At 45.3% G+C, this 22140-nt stretch overlaps 1 protein-coding gene across 1 annotated transcript in view; it reads right to left on the bottom strand.

Annotated features, from left to right (window-relative positions):
* Window positions 1–6972: 6972 nt before the first annotated feature.
* Window positions 6973–22140, bottom strand: part of LOC138359046 (streptococcal hemagglutinin-like) — a 29407-nt gene continuing 14239 nt past the window's right edge. The window contains exon 2 of the mRNA XM_069317739.1: window positions 6973–8424. Coding sequence (XP_069173840.1) covers window positions 6973–8424 — 1452 coding nt within the window. The remainder of the gene's footprint in view (window positions 8425–22140) is intronic.

Raw genomic sequence — 22140 nt, 5'->3', positions numbered from 1 at the left:
CGCCAGAGGTTACAGGGTCAAGAAAAATCAATACTCCGAGGTCACCTCAGAGGGGTTCGTGACCTGACCTCTCTCTACCACAGGCCGCGGTGTAATTAGCATAATCAGATCCCCCACAACCACAGTACCCGCATACCACCACAGTACCCCCACACCAAGCACCACCACAGTACCCCCCCACACCAAGCACCACCACAGTACCCCCCACAAGAAGCACCACCACAGTACCCCCCACACCAAGCACCACCACAGTACCCCCCACACCAAGCACCACCACAATACCCCCACACCAAGCACCACCACAGTACCCCCCCACACCAAGCACCACCACAGTACCCCCACACCAAACACCACCACAGTACCCCCACACCAAGCACCACCACAGTACCCCCCCACACCAAGCACCACCACAGTACCCCCACACCAAGCACCACCACAATACCCCCACACCAAGCACCACCACAGTACCCCCCACACCAAGCACCACCACAGTACCCCCCACACCAAGCACCACCACAGTACCCCCACACCAAACACCACCACAGTACCCCCCACACCAAGCACCACCACAGTACCCCCCACACCAAGCACCACCACAGTACCCCCCACACCAAGCACCACCACAATACCCCCACACCAAGCACCACCACAGTACCCCCCCACACCAAGCACCACCACAGTACCCCCACACCAAGCACCACCACAGTACCCCCCACACCAAGCACCACCACAGTACCCCCCACACCAAGCACCACCACAGTACCTCCCACACCAAGCACCACCACAGTACCCCCACACCAAGCACCACCACAGTACCCCCCCACACCAAGCACCACCACAGTACCCCCACACCAAGCACCACCACAATACCCCCACACCAAGCACCACCACAGTACCCCCCACACCAAGCACCACCACAGTACAACCACACCAAGCACCACCACAGTACCCCCACACCAAGCACCACCACAGTACCCCCACACCAAGCACCACCACAATACCCCCACACCAAGCACCACCACAGTACCCCCCACACCAAGCACCACCACAGTACCCCACACACCAAGCACCACCACAGTACCCCCCACACCAAGCACCACCACAGTACCCCCCACACCAAGCACCACCACAGTACCCCCACACCAAGCACCACCACAGTACCCACACACCAAGCACCACCACAGTACCCCCCACACCAAGCACCACCACAGTACCCCCACACACCAAGCACCACCACAGTACCCCCCACACCAAGCACCACCACAGTACCCCCACACCAAGCACCACCACAGTACCCCCCACACCAAGCACCACCACAGTACGCCCCACACCAAGCACCACCACAGTACTCCCACACCAAGCACCACCACAGTACCTCCCACACCAAGCACCACCACAGTACCCCCACACCAAGCACCACCACAATACCCCCACACCAAGCACCACCACAGTACCCCCACACCAAGCACCACCACAGTACCCCCCACACCAAGCACCAACACAGTACCCCCACACCAAGCACCACCACAGTACCCCCCACACCAAGCACCACCACAGTACCCCCCACACCAAGCACCACCACAGTACCCCCACACCAAGCACCACCACAGTACCCCCACACCAAGCACCACCACAGTACCCCCACACCAAGCACCACCACAGTACCCCCACACCAAGCACCACCACAGTTCCCCCCCCACACCAAGCACCACCACAGTACCCCCCACACCAAGCACCACCACAGTACCCCAAAAAAAAACTCCCACCCAAAGTTAGTTACAGATCTACTAATATCTATTTAGCTAAAGTGACAACTTCCTGAAGCTTGATAGTGAGAGATAGTGCGGCTGCTGGTGTAGCTATACCACCCGCTCCCTCTCTCCCTCCCTCCACTCACAGCTAGTGCAAATAAATGCATAAATCTTCAGAAGTGATCCCAGAGGCACAGCGAATACGACATAAACCCCAGATTTACCACACAGACCCTGGCCAAATGTTGGCGTCCTGTACACCAGGTGGTGTATAATGTTGGCTTCCTGTACACCAGGTGGTGTATAATGTTGGTCCCTGTACACCAGGTGGTGTATAATGTTGGTCCCTGTACACCAGGTGGTGTATAATGTTGGTCCTGTACACCAGGTGGTGTATAATGTTGGTACCTGTACACCAGGTGGTGTATAATGTTGGTCCCTGTACACCAGGTGGTGTATAATGTTGGTCCTGTACACCAGGTGGTGTATAATGTTGGCGTCCTGTACACCAGGTGGTGTATAATGTTGGCTTCCTGTACACCAGGTGGTGTATAATGTTGGTCCCTGTACACCAGGTGGTGTATAATGTTGGTCCTGTACACCAGGTGGTGTATAATGTTGGTCCCTGTACACCGGGTGGTGTATAATGTTGGTCCCTGTACACCAGGTGGTGTATAATGTTGGTCCTGTACACCAGGTGGTGTATAATGTTGGTCCCTGTACACCAGGTGGTGTATAATGTTGGTCCTGTACACCAGGTGGTGTATAATGTTGGTACCTGTACACCAGGTGGTGTATAATGTTGGCTTCCTGTACACCAGGTGGTGTATAATGTTGGTCCCTGTACACCAGGTGGTGTATAATGTTGGCGTCCTGTACACCAGGTGGTGTATAATGTTGGCTTCCTGTACACCAGGTGGTGTATAATGTTGGTCCCTGTACACCAGGTGGTGTATAATGTTGGTCCTGTACACCAGGTGGTGTATAATGTTGGTCCCTGTACACCGGGTGGTGTATAATGTTGGTCCCTGTACACCAGGTGGTGTATAATGTTGGTCCTGTACACCAGGTGGTGTATAATGTTGGTCCCTGTACACCAGGTGGTGTATAATGTTGGTCCCTGTACACCAGGTGGTGTATAATGTTGGTCCTGTACACCAGGTGGTGTATAATGTTGGTCCTGTACACCAGGTGGTGTATAATGTTGGTCCTGTACACCAGGTGGTGTATAATGTTGGCTTCCTGTACACCAGGTGGTGTATAATGTTGGCTTCCTGTACACCAGGTGGTGTATAATGTTGGTCCTGTACACCAGGTGGTGTATAATGTTGGTCCCTGTACACCAGGTGGTGTATAATGTTGGTCCTGTACACCAGGTGGTGTATAATGTTGGTTCCTGTACACCAGGTGGTGTATAATGTTGGTCCTTGTACACCAGGTGGTGTATAATGTTCGTCCCTGTACACCAGGTGGTGTATAATGTTGGTCCTGTACACCAGGTGGTGTATAATGTTGGTCCTGTACACCAGGTGGTGTATAATGTTGGTCCTGTACACCAGGTGGTGTATAATGTTGGTCCTGTACACCAGGTGGTGTATAATGTTGGCTTCCTGTACACCAGGTGGTGTATAATGTTGGCTTCCTGTACACCAGGTGGTGTATAATGTTGGTCCTGTACACCAGGTGGTGTATAATGTTGGCTTCCTGTACACCAGGTGGTGTATAATGTTGGTCCTGTACACCAGGTGGTGTATAATGTTGGTACCTGTACACCATGTGGTGTATAATGTTGGTCCTGTACACCAGGTGGTGTATAATGTTGGTCCCTGTACACCAGGTGGTGTATAATGTTGGCTTCCTGTACACCAGGTGGTGTATAATGTTGGTCCTGTACACCAGGTGGTGTATAATGTTGCTCCTGTACACCAGGTGGTGTATAATGTTGGTCCCTGTACACCAGGTGGTGTATAATGTTGACCCTGTACACCAGGTGGTGTATAATGTTGACCCTGTACACCAGGTGGTGTATAATGTTGGTCCTGTACACCAGGTGGTGTATAATGTTGGTCCTGTACACCAGGTGGTGTATAATGTTGACCCTGTACACCAGGTGGTGTATAATGTTGGTCCTGTACACCAGGTGGTGTATAATGTTGGTCCTGTACACCGGGTGGTGTATAATGTTGGCTTCCTGTACACCAGGTGGTGTATAATGTTGGTCCTGTACACCAGGTGGTGTATAATGTTGGTCCTGTACACCAGGGGGTGTATAATGTTGGTACCTGTACACCAGGGGGTGTATAATGTTGGTCCTGTACACCAGGGGGTGTATAATGTTGGTCCAGTACACCAGGTGGTGTATAATGTTGGCTTCCTGTACACCAGGTGGTGTATAATGTTGGTCCTGTACACCAGGTGGTGTATAATGTTGGTCCTGTACACCAGGGGGTGTATAATGTTGGTCCCTGTACACCAGGTGGTGTATAATGTTGGTCCTGTACACCAGGGGGTGTATAATGTTGGTCCTGTACACCAGGTGGTGTATAATGTTGGTCCTGTACACCAGGTGGTGTATAATGTTGGTCCCTGTACACCAGCTGGTGTATAATGTTGATCCCTGTACACCAGGTGGTGTATAATGTTGGTCCCTGTACACCAGGTGGTGTATAATGTTGGCTTCCTGTACACCAGGTGGTGTATAATGTTGGTACCTGTACACCATGTGGTGTATAATGTTGGTCCTGTACACCAGGTGGTGTATAATGTTGGCTTCCTGTACACCAGGTGGTGTATAATGTTGGTCCTGTACACCAGGTGGTGTATAATGTTGGTACCTGTACACCAGGTGGTGTATAATGTTGGTCCCTGTACACCAGGTGGTGTATAATGTTGGTCCCTGTACACCAGGTGGTGTATAATGTTGGTACCTGTACACCAGGTGGTGTATAATGTTGGTACCTGTACACCAGGTGGTGTATAATGTTGGTCCCTGTACACCAGGTGGTGTATAATGTTGGTCCTGTACACCAGGTGGTGTATAATGTTGGTCCTGTACACCGGGTGGTGTATAATGTTGGCTTCCTGTACACCAGGTGGTGTATAATGTTGGTCCTGTACACCAGGTGGTGTATAATGTTGGTCCTGTACACCAGGGGGTGTATAATGTTGGTACCTGTACACCAGGGGGTGTATAATGTTGGTCCTGTACACCAGGGGGTGTATAATGTTGGTCCAGTACACCAGGTGGTGTATAATGTTGGCTTCCTGTACACCAGGTGGTGTATAATGTTGGTCCTGTACACCAGGTGGTGTATAATGTTGGTCCTGTACACCAGGGGGTGTATAATGTTGGTCCCTGTACACCAGGTGGTGTATAATGTTGGTCCTGTACACCAGGGGGTGTATAATGTTGGTCCTGTACACCAGGTGGTGTATAATGTTGGTCCTGTACACCAGGTGGTGTATAATGTTGGTCCCTGTACACCAGCTGGTGTATAATGTTGATCCCTGTACACCAGGTGGTGTATAATGTTGGTCCCTGTACACCAGGTGGTGTATAATGTTGGCTTCCTGTACACCAGGTGGTGTATAATGTTGGTACCTGTACACCATGTGGTGTATAATGTTGGTCCTGTACACCAGGTGGTGTATAATGTTGGCTTCCTGTACACCAGGTGGTGTATAATGTTGGTCCTGTACACCAGGTGGTGTATAATGTTGGTACCTGTACACCAGGTGGTGTATAATGTTGGTCCCTGTACACCAGGTGGTGTATAATGTTGGTCCCTGTACACCAGGTGGTGTATAATGTTGGTACCTGTACACCAGGTGGTGTATAATGTTGGTACCTGTACACCAGGTGGTGTATAATGTTGGTCCCTGTACACCAGGTGGTGTATAATGTTGGTCCTGTACACCAGGTGGTGTATAATGTTGGTCCTGTACACCAGGTGGTGTATAATGTTGGTCCCTGTACACCAGGTGGTGTATAATGTTGGTCCCTGTACACCAGGTGGTGTATAATGTTGGTACCTGTACACCAGGTGGTGTATAATGTTGGTACCTGTACACCAGGTGGTGTATAATGTTGGTCCCTGTACACCAGGTGGTGTATAATGTTGGAAAATATCCACTGAAAAAACTTTACCAGAGGTAGTTGCAAATTTGTAAAACTGTAGTCTGAGGATAACGAGGCAATTACACCTCTATTTGCTTTGAGTGTAGATGTGCGTGTGTGGTAATGTGCGTGTGGGGGGGGGGGGGAGGATGTTGTGCGTGGGTGCGTGGATGGGGGGGGGGGGGGCGAGGATGTTAAACGGAGTATGGTGTGTGTGGTGTCTAAAACTCTATTACCGAAAAAAATTACAAAAATATATCATACCCTTAAATAGACAAATAATTAAAAAAATGGCATCGACTCGATATTTGCTGACATACCTTTTAGTACAGCAACAATTACCTCCAATACGACCCGCCAGCTCCGACACTCCCCTACCCTGAACTGTCCACAGTTGCCCGCGCCACACTCCCTAACTGCGGACCGCAGGAGCACTGACGCAGGAGTCACATCTACTGATGCAGTCACATCTACTGAAGCAGTCACAGCTACTGAAGCAGTCACATCTACTGAAGCAGTCACAGTTACTGAAGCAGTCACAGCTACTGAAGCAGTCACAGCTACTGAAGCAGTCACAGCTACTGAAGCAGTCACAGTTACTGAAGCAGTCACAGCTACTGAAGCAGTCACATCTACTGAAGCAGTCACATCTACTGAAGCAGTCACATCTACTGAAGCAGTCACATCTACTGAAGCAGTCACATCTACTGAAGCAGTCACATCTACTGAAGCAGTCACAGTTACTGAAGCAGTCACATCTACTGAAGCAGTCACAGCTACTGAAGCAGTCACATCTACTGAAGCAGTCACATCTACTGATGCAGTCACATCTACTGAAGCAGTCACAACTACTGAAGCAGTAACATCCACTGAAGCAGTCACAGCTACTGAAGCAGTCACATCCACTGAAGCAGTCACAGCTACTGAAGCAGTCACAGCTACTGAAGCAGTCACATCTACTGAAGCAGTCACAGCTACTGAAGCAGTCACAGCTACTGAAGCAGTCACAGCTACTGAAGCAGTCACATCTACTGAAGCAGTCACAGCTACTGAAGCAGTCACAGCTACTGAAGCAGTCACATCTACTGAAGCAGTCACAACTACTTAAGCAGTCACATCTACTGAAGCAGTCACATCTACTGAAGCAGTCACATCTACTGAAGCAGTCACATCTACTGAAGCAGTCACAGCTACTGAAGCAGTCACAGCTACTGAAGCAGTCACAGCTACTGAAGCAGTCACATCTACTGAAGCAGTCACAGCTACTGAAGCAGTCACATCTACTGAAGCAGTCACATCTACTGAAGCAGTCACATCTACTGAAGCAGTCACAGCTACTGAAGCAGTCACATCTACTGAAGCAGTCACATCTACTGAAGCAGTCACATCTACTGAAGCAGTCACATCTACTGAAGCAGTCACATCTACTGAAGCAGTCACAGCTACTGAAGCAGTCACATCTACTGAAGCAGTAACATCTACTGAAGCAGTCACATCTACTGAAGCAGTCACAACTACTGAAGCAGTCACAACTACTGAAGCAGTCACAGCTACTGAAGCAGTCACATCTACTGAAGCAGTCACAACTACTGAAGCAGTCACAAGTACTGAAGCAGTCACATCTACTGAAGCAGTCACATCTACTGAAGCAGTCACATCTACTGATGCAGTCACATCTACTGAAGCAGTCACATCTACTGAAGCAGTCACAACTACTGAAGCAGTCACAAGTACTGAAGCAGTCACAGCTACTGAAGCAGTCACATCTACTGAAGCAGTAACATCTACTGAAGCAGTCACATCTACTGAAGCAGTCACAACTACTGAAGCAGTCACAAGTACTGAAGCAGTCACATCTACTGAAGCAGTCACATCTACTGAAGCAGTCACAGTTACTGAAGCAGTCACATCTACTGAAGCAGTCACAGTTACTGAAGCAGTCACATCTACTGAAGCAGTCACAGTTACTGAAGCAGTCACATCTACTGAAGCAGTCACAGTTACTGAAGCAGTCACATCTACTGAAGCAGTCACAGTTACTGAAGCAGTCACATCTACTGAAGCAGTCACAGTTACTGAAGCAGTCACATCTACTGAAGCAGTCACAGCTACTAAAGCAGTCACAACTACTGAAGCAGTCACATCTACTGAAGCAGTCACAGCTACTGAAGCAGTCACAACTACTGAAGCAGTCACATCTACTGAAGCAGTCACATCTACTGAAGCAGTCACAACTACTGAAGCAGTAACAACTACTGAAGCAGTCACAGCTACTGAAGCAGTAACAGCTACTGAAGCAGTCACAGCTACTGAAGCAGTCACAGCTACTGAAGCAGTCACAACTACTGAAGCAGTCACATCTACTGAAGCAGTCACATCTACTGAAGCAGTCACATCTACTGAAGCAGTCACAGCTACTGAAGCAGTCACAGCTACTGAAGCAGTCACAGCTACTGAAGCAGTCACATCTACTGAAGCAGTCACAGCTATTTCCACCGGAGATTTCCATCTCCACCACGACGTCAGCCATCTCCTCCACGACGTGATGCTGTGGTTCTATTATTACACGTAATAAGATACACCCTTATTTTTTTCCGAGAAGTGTGGCGCACAGTAGATTCCCTTTCCCCTCCCTCTACCACAAGCAGCACCACCACCAGCACCACTCACCACCACCAGCACCACCACCCACCACTATTACCAACCCCCACCACCAATCCATCCCAGCCCAAGCTTAATATTCATTGAAAAAATGTAAAGGCGATGAGGGAGTCCGACTACCCACACTGACAGAAAAATTCCGATGTTTCTCTAGACTCTGTGCTTGAATTGAGTGACAAAACATACATACATATATATACATATATATATATATATATATATATATATATATATATATATATATATATATATATATATATATATATATATATATATATATATATGTCGTACCTAATAGCCAGAACGCACTTGTCAGCCTACTATGCAATGCCCGATTTGCCTAATAAGCCAAGTTTTCCTGAATTAATATATTTTCTCTAATTTTTTTCTTATGAAATGATAAATCTACCCATTTCATCATGTATGAGGTCAATTTTTGTTTATTGGAGTTTAAATTAACGTAGATATATGACCAAACCTAACCAACCCTACCTAACCTAACCTAACCTATCTTTATAGGTTAGGTTAGGTTAGGTAGCCGAAAAAGTTAGGTTAGGTTAGGTTAGGTTAGGTAGGTTAGGTAGTCGAAAAACAATTAATTCCTGAAAACTTGGCTTATTAGTCAAATTGGGCCTTGCATAGTAGGCTGAGAAGTGCGTTCTGGCTACTAGGTACGACATATATATATATATATATATATATATATATATATATATATATATATATATATATATATATATATAATGTTTCGTCTTGTCAAGAAACTTGGTGAAACTGTATTAGTACGCCATGTCTTAGTGTCAATGAAAATGTTGAATGTTTGAGCTCAATGTTGTGTGCTAGGGGCTCCTCTCAAGTGCCAAAAGTTGCCATCATTTCCCACAAGTCGCCCACGGTATCTAGATTTATGTTCAACACTGGCCACCACGCCTGGCAACACCGGGTAATGAGAGATGTCACTCTCCACAAACCTAAATGGCTGAAACACAATGTTTATTACCCGTGTTTCATGAGTTAACGAAAAAACAAAAAATGTCGACATTTCCTGAAGTCGATGAGAGAGTCGAGAAATGTTTTGTATGCGTTGTGTTACTTGTAAACATTTGCCGATAAAATATACCAATGTCACCCCAAGTTCAACACAACGGCGTTGAAAAGTTGGTGGGAGTGACGACTAGGGCAGACCTCTGGACCGAAGGAGTAGTGGAAGTGGCGACACTGTCGGTCCTCGAGTTAGGTGACAGAGAAGAGCGGCAGTGCTTCGTGGAAAGTGTACCTAATTGAACTTACAGTGCCCAATAGTGCCTTGCCTTACAGTGCCTTGATATGAGGTATGTGTTACCTAGCAGTAAAATAGGTACCTGGGTGTTAGTCAGCTGTCACGGGCTGCTTCCTGGGGGTGGAGGCCTGGTCGAGGACCGGGCCGCGGGGACACTAAAGCCCCGAAATCGTCTCAAGATAACCATAAGGGTCATGAATATACCCCATAAGAGCTATTGTTACCCCAAGGTCATCAGTCAGAGGCATCAATTAAGAGGTCACAAAACCCACCGTGATCGGTAATGGTCGGAAAATTGCGCCGATTATGAGTAATTAACATGACAAATGAGAATAATTTGATAATTGAGAGTGCTGCAAAGATGAGGCGCTTGGGCGTACGAACAAGCGCGCGCTCACACTAACACTATAATTATTGCGAGCATTATTTGCAGCAGCGGCAGCAGCAGCGACAACAGCAGCAGCGACAGCAACAACAGCAGCGGGGACAGCAGCAGTAGCAGAGACAGCAGCAGCAGAGACAGCAGCAGCAGAGACAGCAGCAACAGCAGCAACAACAGCAGCAGCAGCAGGGACAGCAGCAGGGACTGCAGCAGCGGGGACAGTAGCAGAGACAGCAGCAGCAGCAGCAGAGACAGCAGCAGCAGAGACAGCAGCAGCAGAGACAGCAGCAGCAGGGACAGCAGCAGCAGCAGACAGCAGCAGCAGGGACAGCAGCAGCAGCAGACAGCAGCAGCCGCCGCAGCCTCTCCTACAGCACCTCCAGACGCCAGGGATGCTACCCACCATGATTGCCGGAGACGTCAGACGACACATCAAACAGGGAATAAATTGGTGTTATAGTTCCAATCATCGCGCAGCCAATCAGCAAAACTGCTGTAATGATTGGTCATTATGGGAGTGGCTTTAATGACACTAGTTACGAAGGCAGACTGGCTTCTTCGTGTAATTTACCATTAATTAGTAATTATCCAGCAGGATAATGGGGGGGAATGGAACAGTAAACAGTTTACCTCTCTTAAAGCCTATCTGGGTGTTCTTGGAGGTTGAAAGTCCTGCGTTATCTTGCTTCTCAAGGATGAGGTGATCAGGATGACTGTGAACCCCGGGTAAATCATTCCCTCCCTGGCACTCAGCGACACCCCCACCCCCCCCCCCGGCACTCAGCAAAGTGTGACCATAAGGTGTGTACACACACACACACACACACACACAAAAGCCCCGCAAGCCCAATTAGGTGAGTACAATTCCTGTACACCAGTTGATTGACAGTTGAGAGACGGGACCAAAGAGCCAGAGCTCAACCCCCGCAAGCACAATTAGGGGAGTACACACACACACACACACACGTACGTACGTACGTACGTACGTGGTCAGTAGCATCTTGCATCCCTGTAGAGTCGTATTTAATTATCCGGAACTCTTGGCTTCAACGTACAGAGCCCCACAGAGTCGCTTATTGCATTAAAACACCCACGAATGTCACCGGTATCCCAGAGATGACTTAACACACTCTTGCCACGGAGGAGGAAGGACTCTTCATATCAACTGTTTCAATCTCTAAGACTCTATAAAGGGTCTCAAGGTCCTGGTAATGTTTAGGGTCCCGACGGCTGAGTGGACAGCGCTCGGGATTCGTAGTCCTAAGGTTCCGGGTTCGATCCCCGGCGGAGGCGGAAAGAAATTGGTATCTTTTCCTTCACCCCGATGCCCTGTTCACCTAGCAGTAAATAGGTATCTGGGAGTTAGACAGCTGCTACGGGCTGCTTCCTGGGGATGTGTAACAAAAAGGAGGCCTGGTCGAGGACCGGGCCGCGGGGACGCTAGGCCCCGAAATCAAGATATCTCAAGATATCTCAAGAAATCTCAAGATAACTTCTCGGTAGTACAGTCGGATTCGTTCTCGACTCTTAATCGGGATGAAATCCCGGGAGGTACTGAAATGGCTGGACGCGTTTCCTATCACCTAATGCATATGTTCACCTTGCAGTAAAATAGGTTCCCAGGAGTTAGCCAGCTTATTATGGGGGTCGCATCCAGTGAAGGGTCAGTAGTTCGACGTTGGAGGAAACCTCAATACAAGTCTAAGATGTCTATACACACTGGCTGCCTGTCCCCGGACACAATGTATAAAGCTCAAATAGGGTAGACTGGCCGACACACCTCCACCCAGACTAGAATTCAACGTCAATTTAGAACTCTTAACAAATGAACTTTATTTAAAAAGTTGAGAACATATCTACTTTAGTCCTCACCAGACGGAAACACAAACCGAAACTGACTATTTTCCGCTTGTTACAACTTGTAATAAAGTTGTTACATCTTGGCTTAACGTGTTTATGACGTATGAGAACGTTGTTACAACTGGTTAGGTGGTGTTATAACTGGTTAGGTGGTGTTATAACTGGTTAGGTGGTGTTATAACTGGTTAGGTGGTGTTATAACTGGTTAGGTGGTGTTATAACTGGTTAGGTGGTGTTATAACTGGTTAGGTGGTGTTACAACTGGTTAGGAGGCGTTATAACTGGTTAGGTGGTGTTATAACTGGTTAGGAGGTGTTGTAACTGGTTCGAACGTTGTAGCAACGTCGTAGTTTCGGCGCGTGTTTGGCGGGACCAGACTTGACAATTACCAGTCAACTCATATCAAACCATCTGGAGAAGGATCAGTAAACTTGCGTGTGTAAATCCTGTCGGTTTCATCTGTAAATCTCTTCAACTGCTGACCTTTGGAAATTGCGGGCCGGAGTTCATATTTACATTTTCTACCACAGTGAAATCTTCTACACTTGAAACTGAATAACAAAACAGGTACACTAGTTACGTAAGATGATTTTTTCCTTTAAATCTGATTATATTACACGTGTGTGGATTATGTTGCAGCTGGGTTGAATACTACGATGGTAAATATTATATTTAATTTGAAGTATTCTACTTGTAAAGAGAATGACCTTGGCTACCTGGGTGGGTGTGTGTGTGTGTGTGTGTGTGTGTGTGTCTGTGTGTGTGTCTGTGTGTGTGTCTGTGTGTGTGTCTGTGTGTGTGTCTGTGTGTGTGTCTGTGTGTGTGTCTGTGTGTGTGTCTGTGTGTGTGTCTGTCTGTCTGTCTCTGTCTGTCTGTCTCTGTCTGTCTGTCTGTCTCTGTCTGTCTGTCTCTGTCTGTCTGTCTCTGTCTGTCTGTCTCTGTCTGTCTGTCTCTGTCTGTCTGTCTCTGTCTGTCTGTCTCTGTCTGTCTGTCTCTGTCTGTCTGTCTCTGTCTGTCTGTCTCTGTCTGTCTGTCTCTGTCTGTCTGTCTCTGTCTGTCTGTCTCTGTCTGTCTGTCTCTGTCTGTCTGTCTCTGTCTGTCTGTCTCTGTCTGTCTGTCTCTGTCTGTCTGTCTCTGTCTGTCTTTCTCTGTGTGTCTGTCTCTGTGTGTCTGTCTCTGTGTGTCTGTCTCTGTGTGTCTGTCTGTGTCTCTCACTCTCTCTCTCTCTCCTCTAGCTCCTCCCGAGTCTTCAAAATGCATTTATACAACCTAGGATTTCTCAGAATCCACCGGAAGTCAGAAGGGGGGAAAGGCTCCAGACTTCCGGAGGATTTTGTGAAATCCCATACTGAATCATACATGTATATACTGAATCGCAGGGACTATAACTTTGACGATGTTGCGGTACAGGGGAATGGTGCACCATGCATGGATGGGAGTGCCCAGATCCTGGGTTCCAGTCATCGCATTGTTCCAATTGATTTTATTAATAAGTAATAATATTGTTATTAACAACATTCTCTGCACCAAAAAAATCAATTAACATGAAACTTGTATGAATAAATGTTAAACTCGTGTAAATTATATTATTTGAGAATACTGGAACCACCATTTAGTAGGTACGCATAATTTCTGACTGTGATCCTGCCCCGTCTCCCAATCTTATAATGATACGGTTCTAAGATTCTATTCCGCAATGACCAAATAAACAGTTTCACGAGACATGCAGTAAATATGGACCCTTCATATGAGTGTGTGTGAGTGACAAACACCTCCCCAACATGGCCTACATAGAATACGATAACACAGAGGCCCCCATATACGACAACATGGGACCCCTGTGGTAAACACAACCTTTCCAATCAGCACCAAAAACTCTTTAAAATCATAAATCCTCTATAAGAAAGCAGGATCCAACACTTTTACACGCTCCATATAACCCTAGACATACATTTAAGCCTCTGTTGAACAATACCACAATAAACAGGGATCTTATAACGGCAAACCTCGACTAAAAAATGCAAACATTAGCCATTAACAAAACCCAGCATGGGAGAAGGAAGACATTAACAGACCCCCCACCGTCTCATCCAACGTGGGAGACCAGCACAATAAACACACATGTTCTATAATAGGTTAAGTAATAATTGTAATTACGAAGCAATAAGATGCTTAACATACTAAGAAGGTTAGGTAAGGTCGGTGTTTTCTATGAAGCTTTTCAAGGTAAACTAAAATATTCACAATAAATTAGTATGTCACATATGCACTTATTTAATAAGTCAATATTGACTTAAAGAAAGTGCGAGAACGGATGTCGGCGGCAGGTGAACACCACCAAACACAAGGTTCGTCCCGGCGCTAACCGTAGAGGCTGACAGGTAAATTATTCACCTCTTCTGCTCAGGTAGTGGGATGACAAGTGACATGCCTCCCACATTTACCTGAGAGAGTGGGAGGGAGGGAGAGAAATGAACGAAAGAGGGTAGAGGGAAGGGAAGGATTGTGAGGGAATGGAGAGTGAGCGAGGAGAAAGGGGGAACTAAAGAGAGACAAAGCGAGAGACTAGAGAAAAGCAGGCAATAGAGAGGTAGGAAATGGGAAATAAAAAAGGAATAGGGAGAAAGGAATCGGCGAGAGGGAAAAATTAAAGCGGATAAGAGAGAAGAGGTGGCGAGATAAAAAGGAGTAAGCGAAGCAGACAATGAAAGTGGAAGCAATGGAACACACACACACATATTATATTATTATATATATATATATATATATATATATATATATATATATATATATATATATATATATATATATATATATATATATCAGTGAACTGGGAAAGGAGATTTAATGTACGTTTTCGAGTGTTCAAGACTTCATCAGGAGGTAGAGTGGACTGGAGAAAGAGGCGAGGTATGCCACTTGCTTCCTTGGGTAGTGACCCAAGGAAGCAAGTCACCAGAACAACGGGACAGATAACCCAGAACAAAAGTATAAATATATAGAACACCAGTATAAATATATAGAACACCAGTATAAATATATAGAACACCAGTATAAATATATAGAACACCAGTAAAAATTTATAACGAAAGAGTAGGCCATAGTCCCTCCCAAAAAATACATATTATCAATCTATTGAGCGGAACAGGTCGTAAGAGTAGATTAAAGAAAACAATCTTTGAAATACAAGGAATATTTAATTAAGATACGAACTCGATTCAATACAATTTCTTTATTATGCACCCCATACCCATCCCGTGGGCGGTGGTGGAAAGGAAAGTTGTTTTCTTACCACCTGTTTTCTTACCACCTGTTTTCTTGCCACCCGTTTTCTTACCACCTGTTTTCTTACCACCTGTTTTCTTACCACCTGTTTTCTTACCACCTGTTTTCTTACCACCCGTTTTCTTACCACCTGTTTTCTTACCACCTGTTTTCTTACCACCCGTTTTCTTACCACCTGTTTTCTTACATCCTGTTTTCTTACCACCCGTTTTCTTACCACCTGTTTTCTTACCACCTGTTTTCTTACCACCTGTTTTCTTACCACCTGTTTTCTTACCACCTGTTTTCTTACCACCCGTTTTCTTACCACCTGTTTTCTTACCACCCGTTTTCTTACCACCCGTTTTCTTACCACCCGTTTTCTTACCACCTGTTTTCTTACCACCTGTTTTCTTACCACCCGTTTTCTTACCACCTGTTTTCTTACCACCCGTTTTCTTACCACCCGTTTTCTTACCACCTGTTTTCTTACCACCTGTTTTCTTACCACCCGTTTTCTTACCACCCGTTTTCTTACCACCTGTTTTCTTACCACCTGTTTTCTTACCACCCGTTTTCTTACCACCTGTTTTCTTACCACCCGTTTTCTTACCACCCGTTTTCTTACCACCCGTTTTCTTACCACCTGTTTTCTTACCACCTGTTTTCTTACCACCTGTTTTCTTACCACCTGTTTTCTTACCACCTGTTTTCTTACCACCTGTTTTCTTACCACCTGTTTTCTTACCACCTGTTTTCTTACCACCTGTTTTCTTACCACCTGTTTTCTTACCACCTGTTTTCTTACCACCTGTTTTCTTACCACCTGTTTTTTAACGAAATCTCGGGTGAATTGTTAAGCAAGACGCCATGTACGGAAAAGTGTAACAAGAGGAACCTAAGACTATCGAGGACCAGTATTGAAGCTCCACGGAAAGAGGATACCTTGATATACTAAGATACTAAGAGTCAATCTTAATTCGCAGAAAGTGGAGACAAATTATTAATATCCGATCACGAGGCACCAGTCTCCAGCTCTGCGGAAATAACATACTCTAAATAAAACACAACCTTAACATATGATATACTATCAACCAGGGGCCAGATTCACGAAAGCACTTACGCAAGCACTTACGAACGTGTACATCTTTCCTCAATCTTTAACGGCTTTGGTTACATTTATTAAACAGTTTACAAGCATGAAAACTTCCGATTCAACTTTTGTTATTGTTATAAACAGCCTCCTGGTGCTTCTGAGCTCATTAAGTGTTTAATAATTGGAAACAAAGCCGCCAAAGATTGAGAAAAGATGTACAGGTTCGTAAGTGTTTGCGTAAGTGCTTTCGTGAATCTAGGTCCTGAGCCACCAACATTCAGGGCTGCGGAAATTAATATGAATCACCAGCAAAAGCATCAAGGTTGGAAAACTTTCCAGCTTAGCTACGGCCCTTATCAGAGGGGTATTAATTTTTTTTAATTATTTTTTTTTTACTATAATCTCTTGTGCAAAATTTAATTTAAACGCGGATTTAGTTTATACAGGCCAGTGCCGACGTTAATAATATTGGGAAACTGGTTAATTAGTGCTCATTCGATCAAATCTCGTTCAACCCCTGCACCTGGCAATACTTTTTTGCACCTCCTATTGCAATAGTATTAGCACAAACTGGCATGCAAATACGATGCACTATATTGTTGGGTCGTCATAATCTCGTAAGAATTTTGACATGAGCACGAACTCAAAGATTTACCAATATGTTCAAGACACACAAACTGTCAATCAGTGCCAGGGATCGACACATCCTACTACAGACGGGAGCGAGTTCTTGATTAAAATGGGTAATCATAATTTTTAACACCAGATTGATATTAAAAGTTCTTCAGAAACTGGAGAAAAGTTTAGCTAGTCCTTTAGCTTAGAGTGCCCTAATACAGTTAAGTATTAGGGCAGTACGATTAGGTTCGAACGAGTGTATGAAGCTCCGTATATTTGAGGCTGTGTTCATTCGCGAGCTGACACCAATAATCACAGCCCGTCCTCCAAACAAAGATCCAAAAGTGATTCCATGCACCCGCCAAACCCCCTGTTTATGAATGAAAAGCGGTTTACACACGACTCACAACTGCTGACGTTCGAACATATCCGGAACAAGTGCTTCACTGACGAATTTTGTTCGAATCACAACGCTGTAAATGCTTCACCCACGTACTACAAATACAAATAATCGCCAACAGAACCTAAACACCTAACCTAACCTATCCTATGCCTATATATGCACAATATGCTAATATATTATAATATTAATTTATACTTGAGAAAATTCCCGTTTTGAATGAACAGCATATTAAAATTTATGAATGCGTCTGTGGGGTTGACCGCTGGATGGAATGTACTTGAGTCGAGGACGGGTTGAGTAATCAATGTTCAGATAAATTATACTCCAAGCATACAGTTACCTGATGACCTTCCAGTGATCCAGAGGAAAGACAGCAGACCTGGGAGACAAATAATTGACGGAGTTAAGTACCAATTGCCTCAACCCATTCTTAGGAGCTACGATTAAGATGTTAGGTGAATTGTACAGCGAGGTGATTCTTAACATAACTAACAGGGAAAAGCGCCAAACCATTACGATTTTATAGCGCTTGGAAGCGATCAGGATAAGGATTTGGGATGGGACGGTGGGAAAGGAATGATGCCCAACCACTTGAACAGTCAGGGATTGAACGCCGACCTGCATGAAGCGAGACCGTCGCTCTACCGTCCAGCCCAAGTGGTTGGGTTAACCTTCGCTTATAAAATGTCTATGTTTGTGCGTGTAAGCAGTTACAGTCCTCTTGTGCCACTACGGGCTCACCATAGCCCATGCTACTAGGAACTTTTTCTCCAGAGTACCTGAATTTAAAACAACAGCATGTAAGCTTTGAAAACCTGTGTCTTTAGTGACTAGTGTATTCCTGACGTCGCATTGCTGACAAAAACGTCAAACAATAAAATTGAAAGATTAAGTGATCTAATGTTTCTTCACCCTATACATGGCAGAAGGCAGTTGCGCAGAATGGTAAATTAATAACTCAAAATACTGAGTTATTAATGTGTTTTTATATTCTCCCAACTCTTCGTGTTGGGAGAGTTGGATTCTATATTGTATGACATTTTACAGTGAGAAATCTAGACATTTTACAAGGAGAAATCTAGACATTTTACAAGGAGAAATCTAGACATTTTACAAGGAGAAATCTAGACATTTTACAAGGAGAAATCTAGACATTTTACAAGGAGAAATCTAGACATTTTACAAGGAGAAATCTAGACATTTTACAAGGAGAAATCTAGACATTTTACAAGGAGAAATCTAGACATTTTACAAGGAGAAATCTAGACATTTTACAAGGAGAAATCTAGACATTTTACAAGGAGAAATCTAGACATTTTACAAGGAGAAATCTAGACATTTTACAAGGAGAAATCTAGACATTTTACAAGGAGAAATCTAGACATTTTACAAGGAGAAATCTAGACATTTTACAAGGAGAAATCTAGACATTTTACAAGGAGAAATCTAGACATTTTACAAGGAGAAATCTAGACATTTTACAAGGAGAAATCTAGACATTTTACAAGGAGAAATCTAGACATTTTACAAGGAGAAATCTAGACATTTACAAGGAGAAATCTAGACATTTTACAAGGAGAAATCTAGACATTTTACAAGGAGAAATCTAGACATTTTACAACGAGAAATCTAGACATTTTACAACGAGAAATCTAGACATTTTACAACGAGAAATCTAGACATTTTACAACGAGAAATCTAGACATTTTACAACGAGAAATCTAGACATTTTACAACGAGAAATCTAGACATTTTACAACGAGAAATCTAGACATTTTACAAGGAGAAATCTAGACATTTTACAAGGAGAAATCTAGACATTTTACAAGGAGAAATCTAGACATTTTACAAGGAGAAATCTAGACATTTTACAAGGAGAAATCTAGACATTTTACAGGGAGAAATCTAGACATTTTACAAGGAGAAATCTAGACATTTTACAAGGAGAAATCTAGACATTTTACAAGGAGAAATCTAGACATTTTACAGGGAGAAATCTAGACATTTACAGGTGTGGGTACACCACACACTACCATTCACCCTTCAATAAACCCCTGAACTATATGTTTAACACATCTCTAACCCTGTCCATGTAGGACAGAAGAAAATGTATACATGCTGGTTAGCATTGTAAACGTGTGGCCATGTCTGTGGTAGAAAATAATAAAAAAAATAAAAACTACCATTCACCTATCTTAATCTTAGAGAGCAGGGAAGGATAAGGTGAGGTGATTGTTGCCTGACGCCGGCTTCTAGTTGCCTGCCATCTTCCCTCCGGATCAAGGAGGACCTTTGAACAGCTATATGCTCGAATTTGAATTCATCTGGATGTTGATTACTGATGTCAGTTCCTGAATGAACACGCACCGGCGGTCTTAGGAGGCTTCGTACGATTGAGGCTAGTCTCCGTGGTGTAGTGGTAAGACACTCGCCTGGCGTTCCGCGAGCGCTATGTCATGGGTTCGTATCCTGGCCGGGGAGGATTTACTGGGCGCAATTCCTTAACTGTAGCCTCTGTTTAACGCAACAGTAAAATGTGTACTTGGATGAAAAAACGATTCTTCGCGGCAGGGGATCGTATTCCAGGGACCGTAGGATTAAGGACTTGCCCGAAACGCTACGCGTACTAGTGGCTGTACAAGAATGTAATAACTCTTGTATATATCTCAAAAAAAAAGACCTTTTAGAATTAATTGCCAGTTGGGGATATCAGGATGGGTTGCAACCCGTTCTTGCACTTACAGTCAATATTGGCTTTTTTAATAAGTGCATATGTGACATACTAGTTGATGGTTGAAAAGATCCTTATCTTAACATACTAAGTAGGTTAGGTGAGGTCGGTGTTTTCTATGAAGCTTTTCAAGGTAAACTAAAATATTTACAATCAATTAGTATGTCACATATGCACTTATTAAATAAGCCAATATTGACTATAATTGCGAGAACGGGTTGCAGGATGGAGGGAAAAGACGCCAGATTAAATATACTCGAGGATAAATGCAACAGCTAGAGGGTCAGTCAAGAGAACGAGAAGGAAATAGGAACTTATAATGGCACGATGCAAGGCATCAGTGGACAAGTTGGCAGGGGTTATCTTGAGATGATTTCGGGGCTTTTTAGTGTCAGCGCGGCCCGGTCCTCGACCAGGCCTCCACCCCCAGGAAGCAGCCCGTGACAGCTGACTAACACCCAGGTACCTATTTTACTGCTAGGTAACAGGGGCATAGGGTGAAAGAAACTCTGCCCATTGTTTCTCGCCGGCGCCTGGGATCGAACCCAGGACCACAGGATCACAAGTCCAGCGTGCTGTCCGCTCGGCCGACCGGCTTCTGCAGGGAGCTGCAGAAGAATAACACTGATATTGAAAGGTTTGAAGTTGAAATGATCCAAAGAGGAAAGGCTGCTTTTTTGAAAGTATGGACTTTCCAAGAGATTTTGAAATGCTTGGATCCTGACACGGGAGACATCTCCCGTCACGCAGGGTGCAGTCGCACCTCCACAGATCTCCAGTATCATCTATTGATACTGGAAACGGCTCAAAAGGGCCACCACTTATGGGCTATTCATGCCCATGCCACCTTTTGGGTGGCTTAATCTTCTCTCTCTCTCTCTCTCTTGGATACTGAATTGGCAATAGATGACACCAGCCTCCGCACGCCTACACACAGTATATCCTTTCACGACCAAAGATCACATTCACTATAAACATCTACCATTTACGGGTTACTCATGCCCGTGCCACCCTCGGATCTTGTGTGGTTTAGTCTTCATCAATCAATCAATTCCAGCAGCTGGACACCCTCATAAAGACTGTGAAGCAGTATCCTCCCCGCGATAACAGCTTGATGATTAAATGCAACCTTAAAATACTGAAAAAAAAATTGTACCACTTACGGGCTATTCATGCCCATGCCACCTCTTGGGTGGCTTAATCTTTATCAATCAATCACTCAATCAATCAATCACACGCCCTTCTACGCCCCCCCCCTCACCTTCTCAGAGCAACCTTCGCCGTCTCCGGGGAGTAGGGACCAAGGCGAGGTCTAAATTTTTAAGAGCCAAAGAACTTTGACCTTTAAAGTTCAAACTAGCGTGTTGCGCTTCATAAAACTCGGTATAGCATCGATGGTCAAGCGAGAGAGGATCAATACATCAGGAGGAACACGGAGTACTGCCACGGGTGAACTAGTCAAGCACGAGGAATATAGCAACAAACAAGACATAACCGGGCTGTGGTGGGTATGTGGGCCTGCGGGCCGCTCCAAGCAACAGCCTGGTGGACCAAACTCTCACAAGTCAAGCCTAGCCTCGGGCCGGGCTTGGGGAGTAGAAGAACTCCCAGAACCCCATCAAGCAGGTATATGTGGGCCTGCGGGCCGCTCCAAGCAACAGCCTGGTGGACCAAACTCTCACAAGTCAAGCCTAGCCTCGGGCCGGGCTTGGAGAGTAGAAGAACTCCCAGAACCCCATCAAGCAGGTATATGTGGGCCTGCGGGCCGCTCAAAGCAACAGCCTGGTGGACCAAACTCTCACAAGTCAAGCCTAGCCTCGGGCCGGGCTTGGAGAGTTGAAGAACTCCCAGAACCCCATCAAGCAGGTATATGTGGGCCTGCGGGCCGCTCAAAGCAACAGCCTGGTGGACCAAACTCTCACAAGTCAAGCCTAGCCTCGGGCCGGGCTTGGAGAGTTGAAGAACTCCCAGAACCCCA

This window comes from Procambarus clarkii, chromosome 88 (assembly GCF_040958095.1).
Source record: "Procambarus clarkii isolate CNS0578487 chromosome 88, FALCON_Pclarkii_2.0, whole genome shotgun sequence".
NCBI classification, from domain to species: Eukaryota; Metazoa; Arthropoda; class Malacostraca; order Decapoda; family Cambaridae; genus Procambarus; species Procambarus clarkii.
This window is presented reverse-complemented; position numbering and strand designations above follow the sequence as displayed.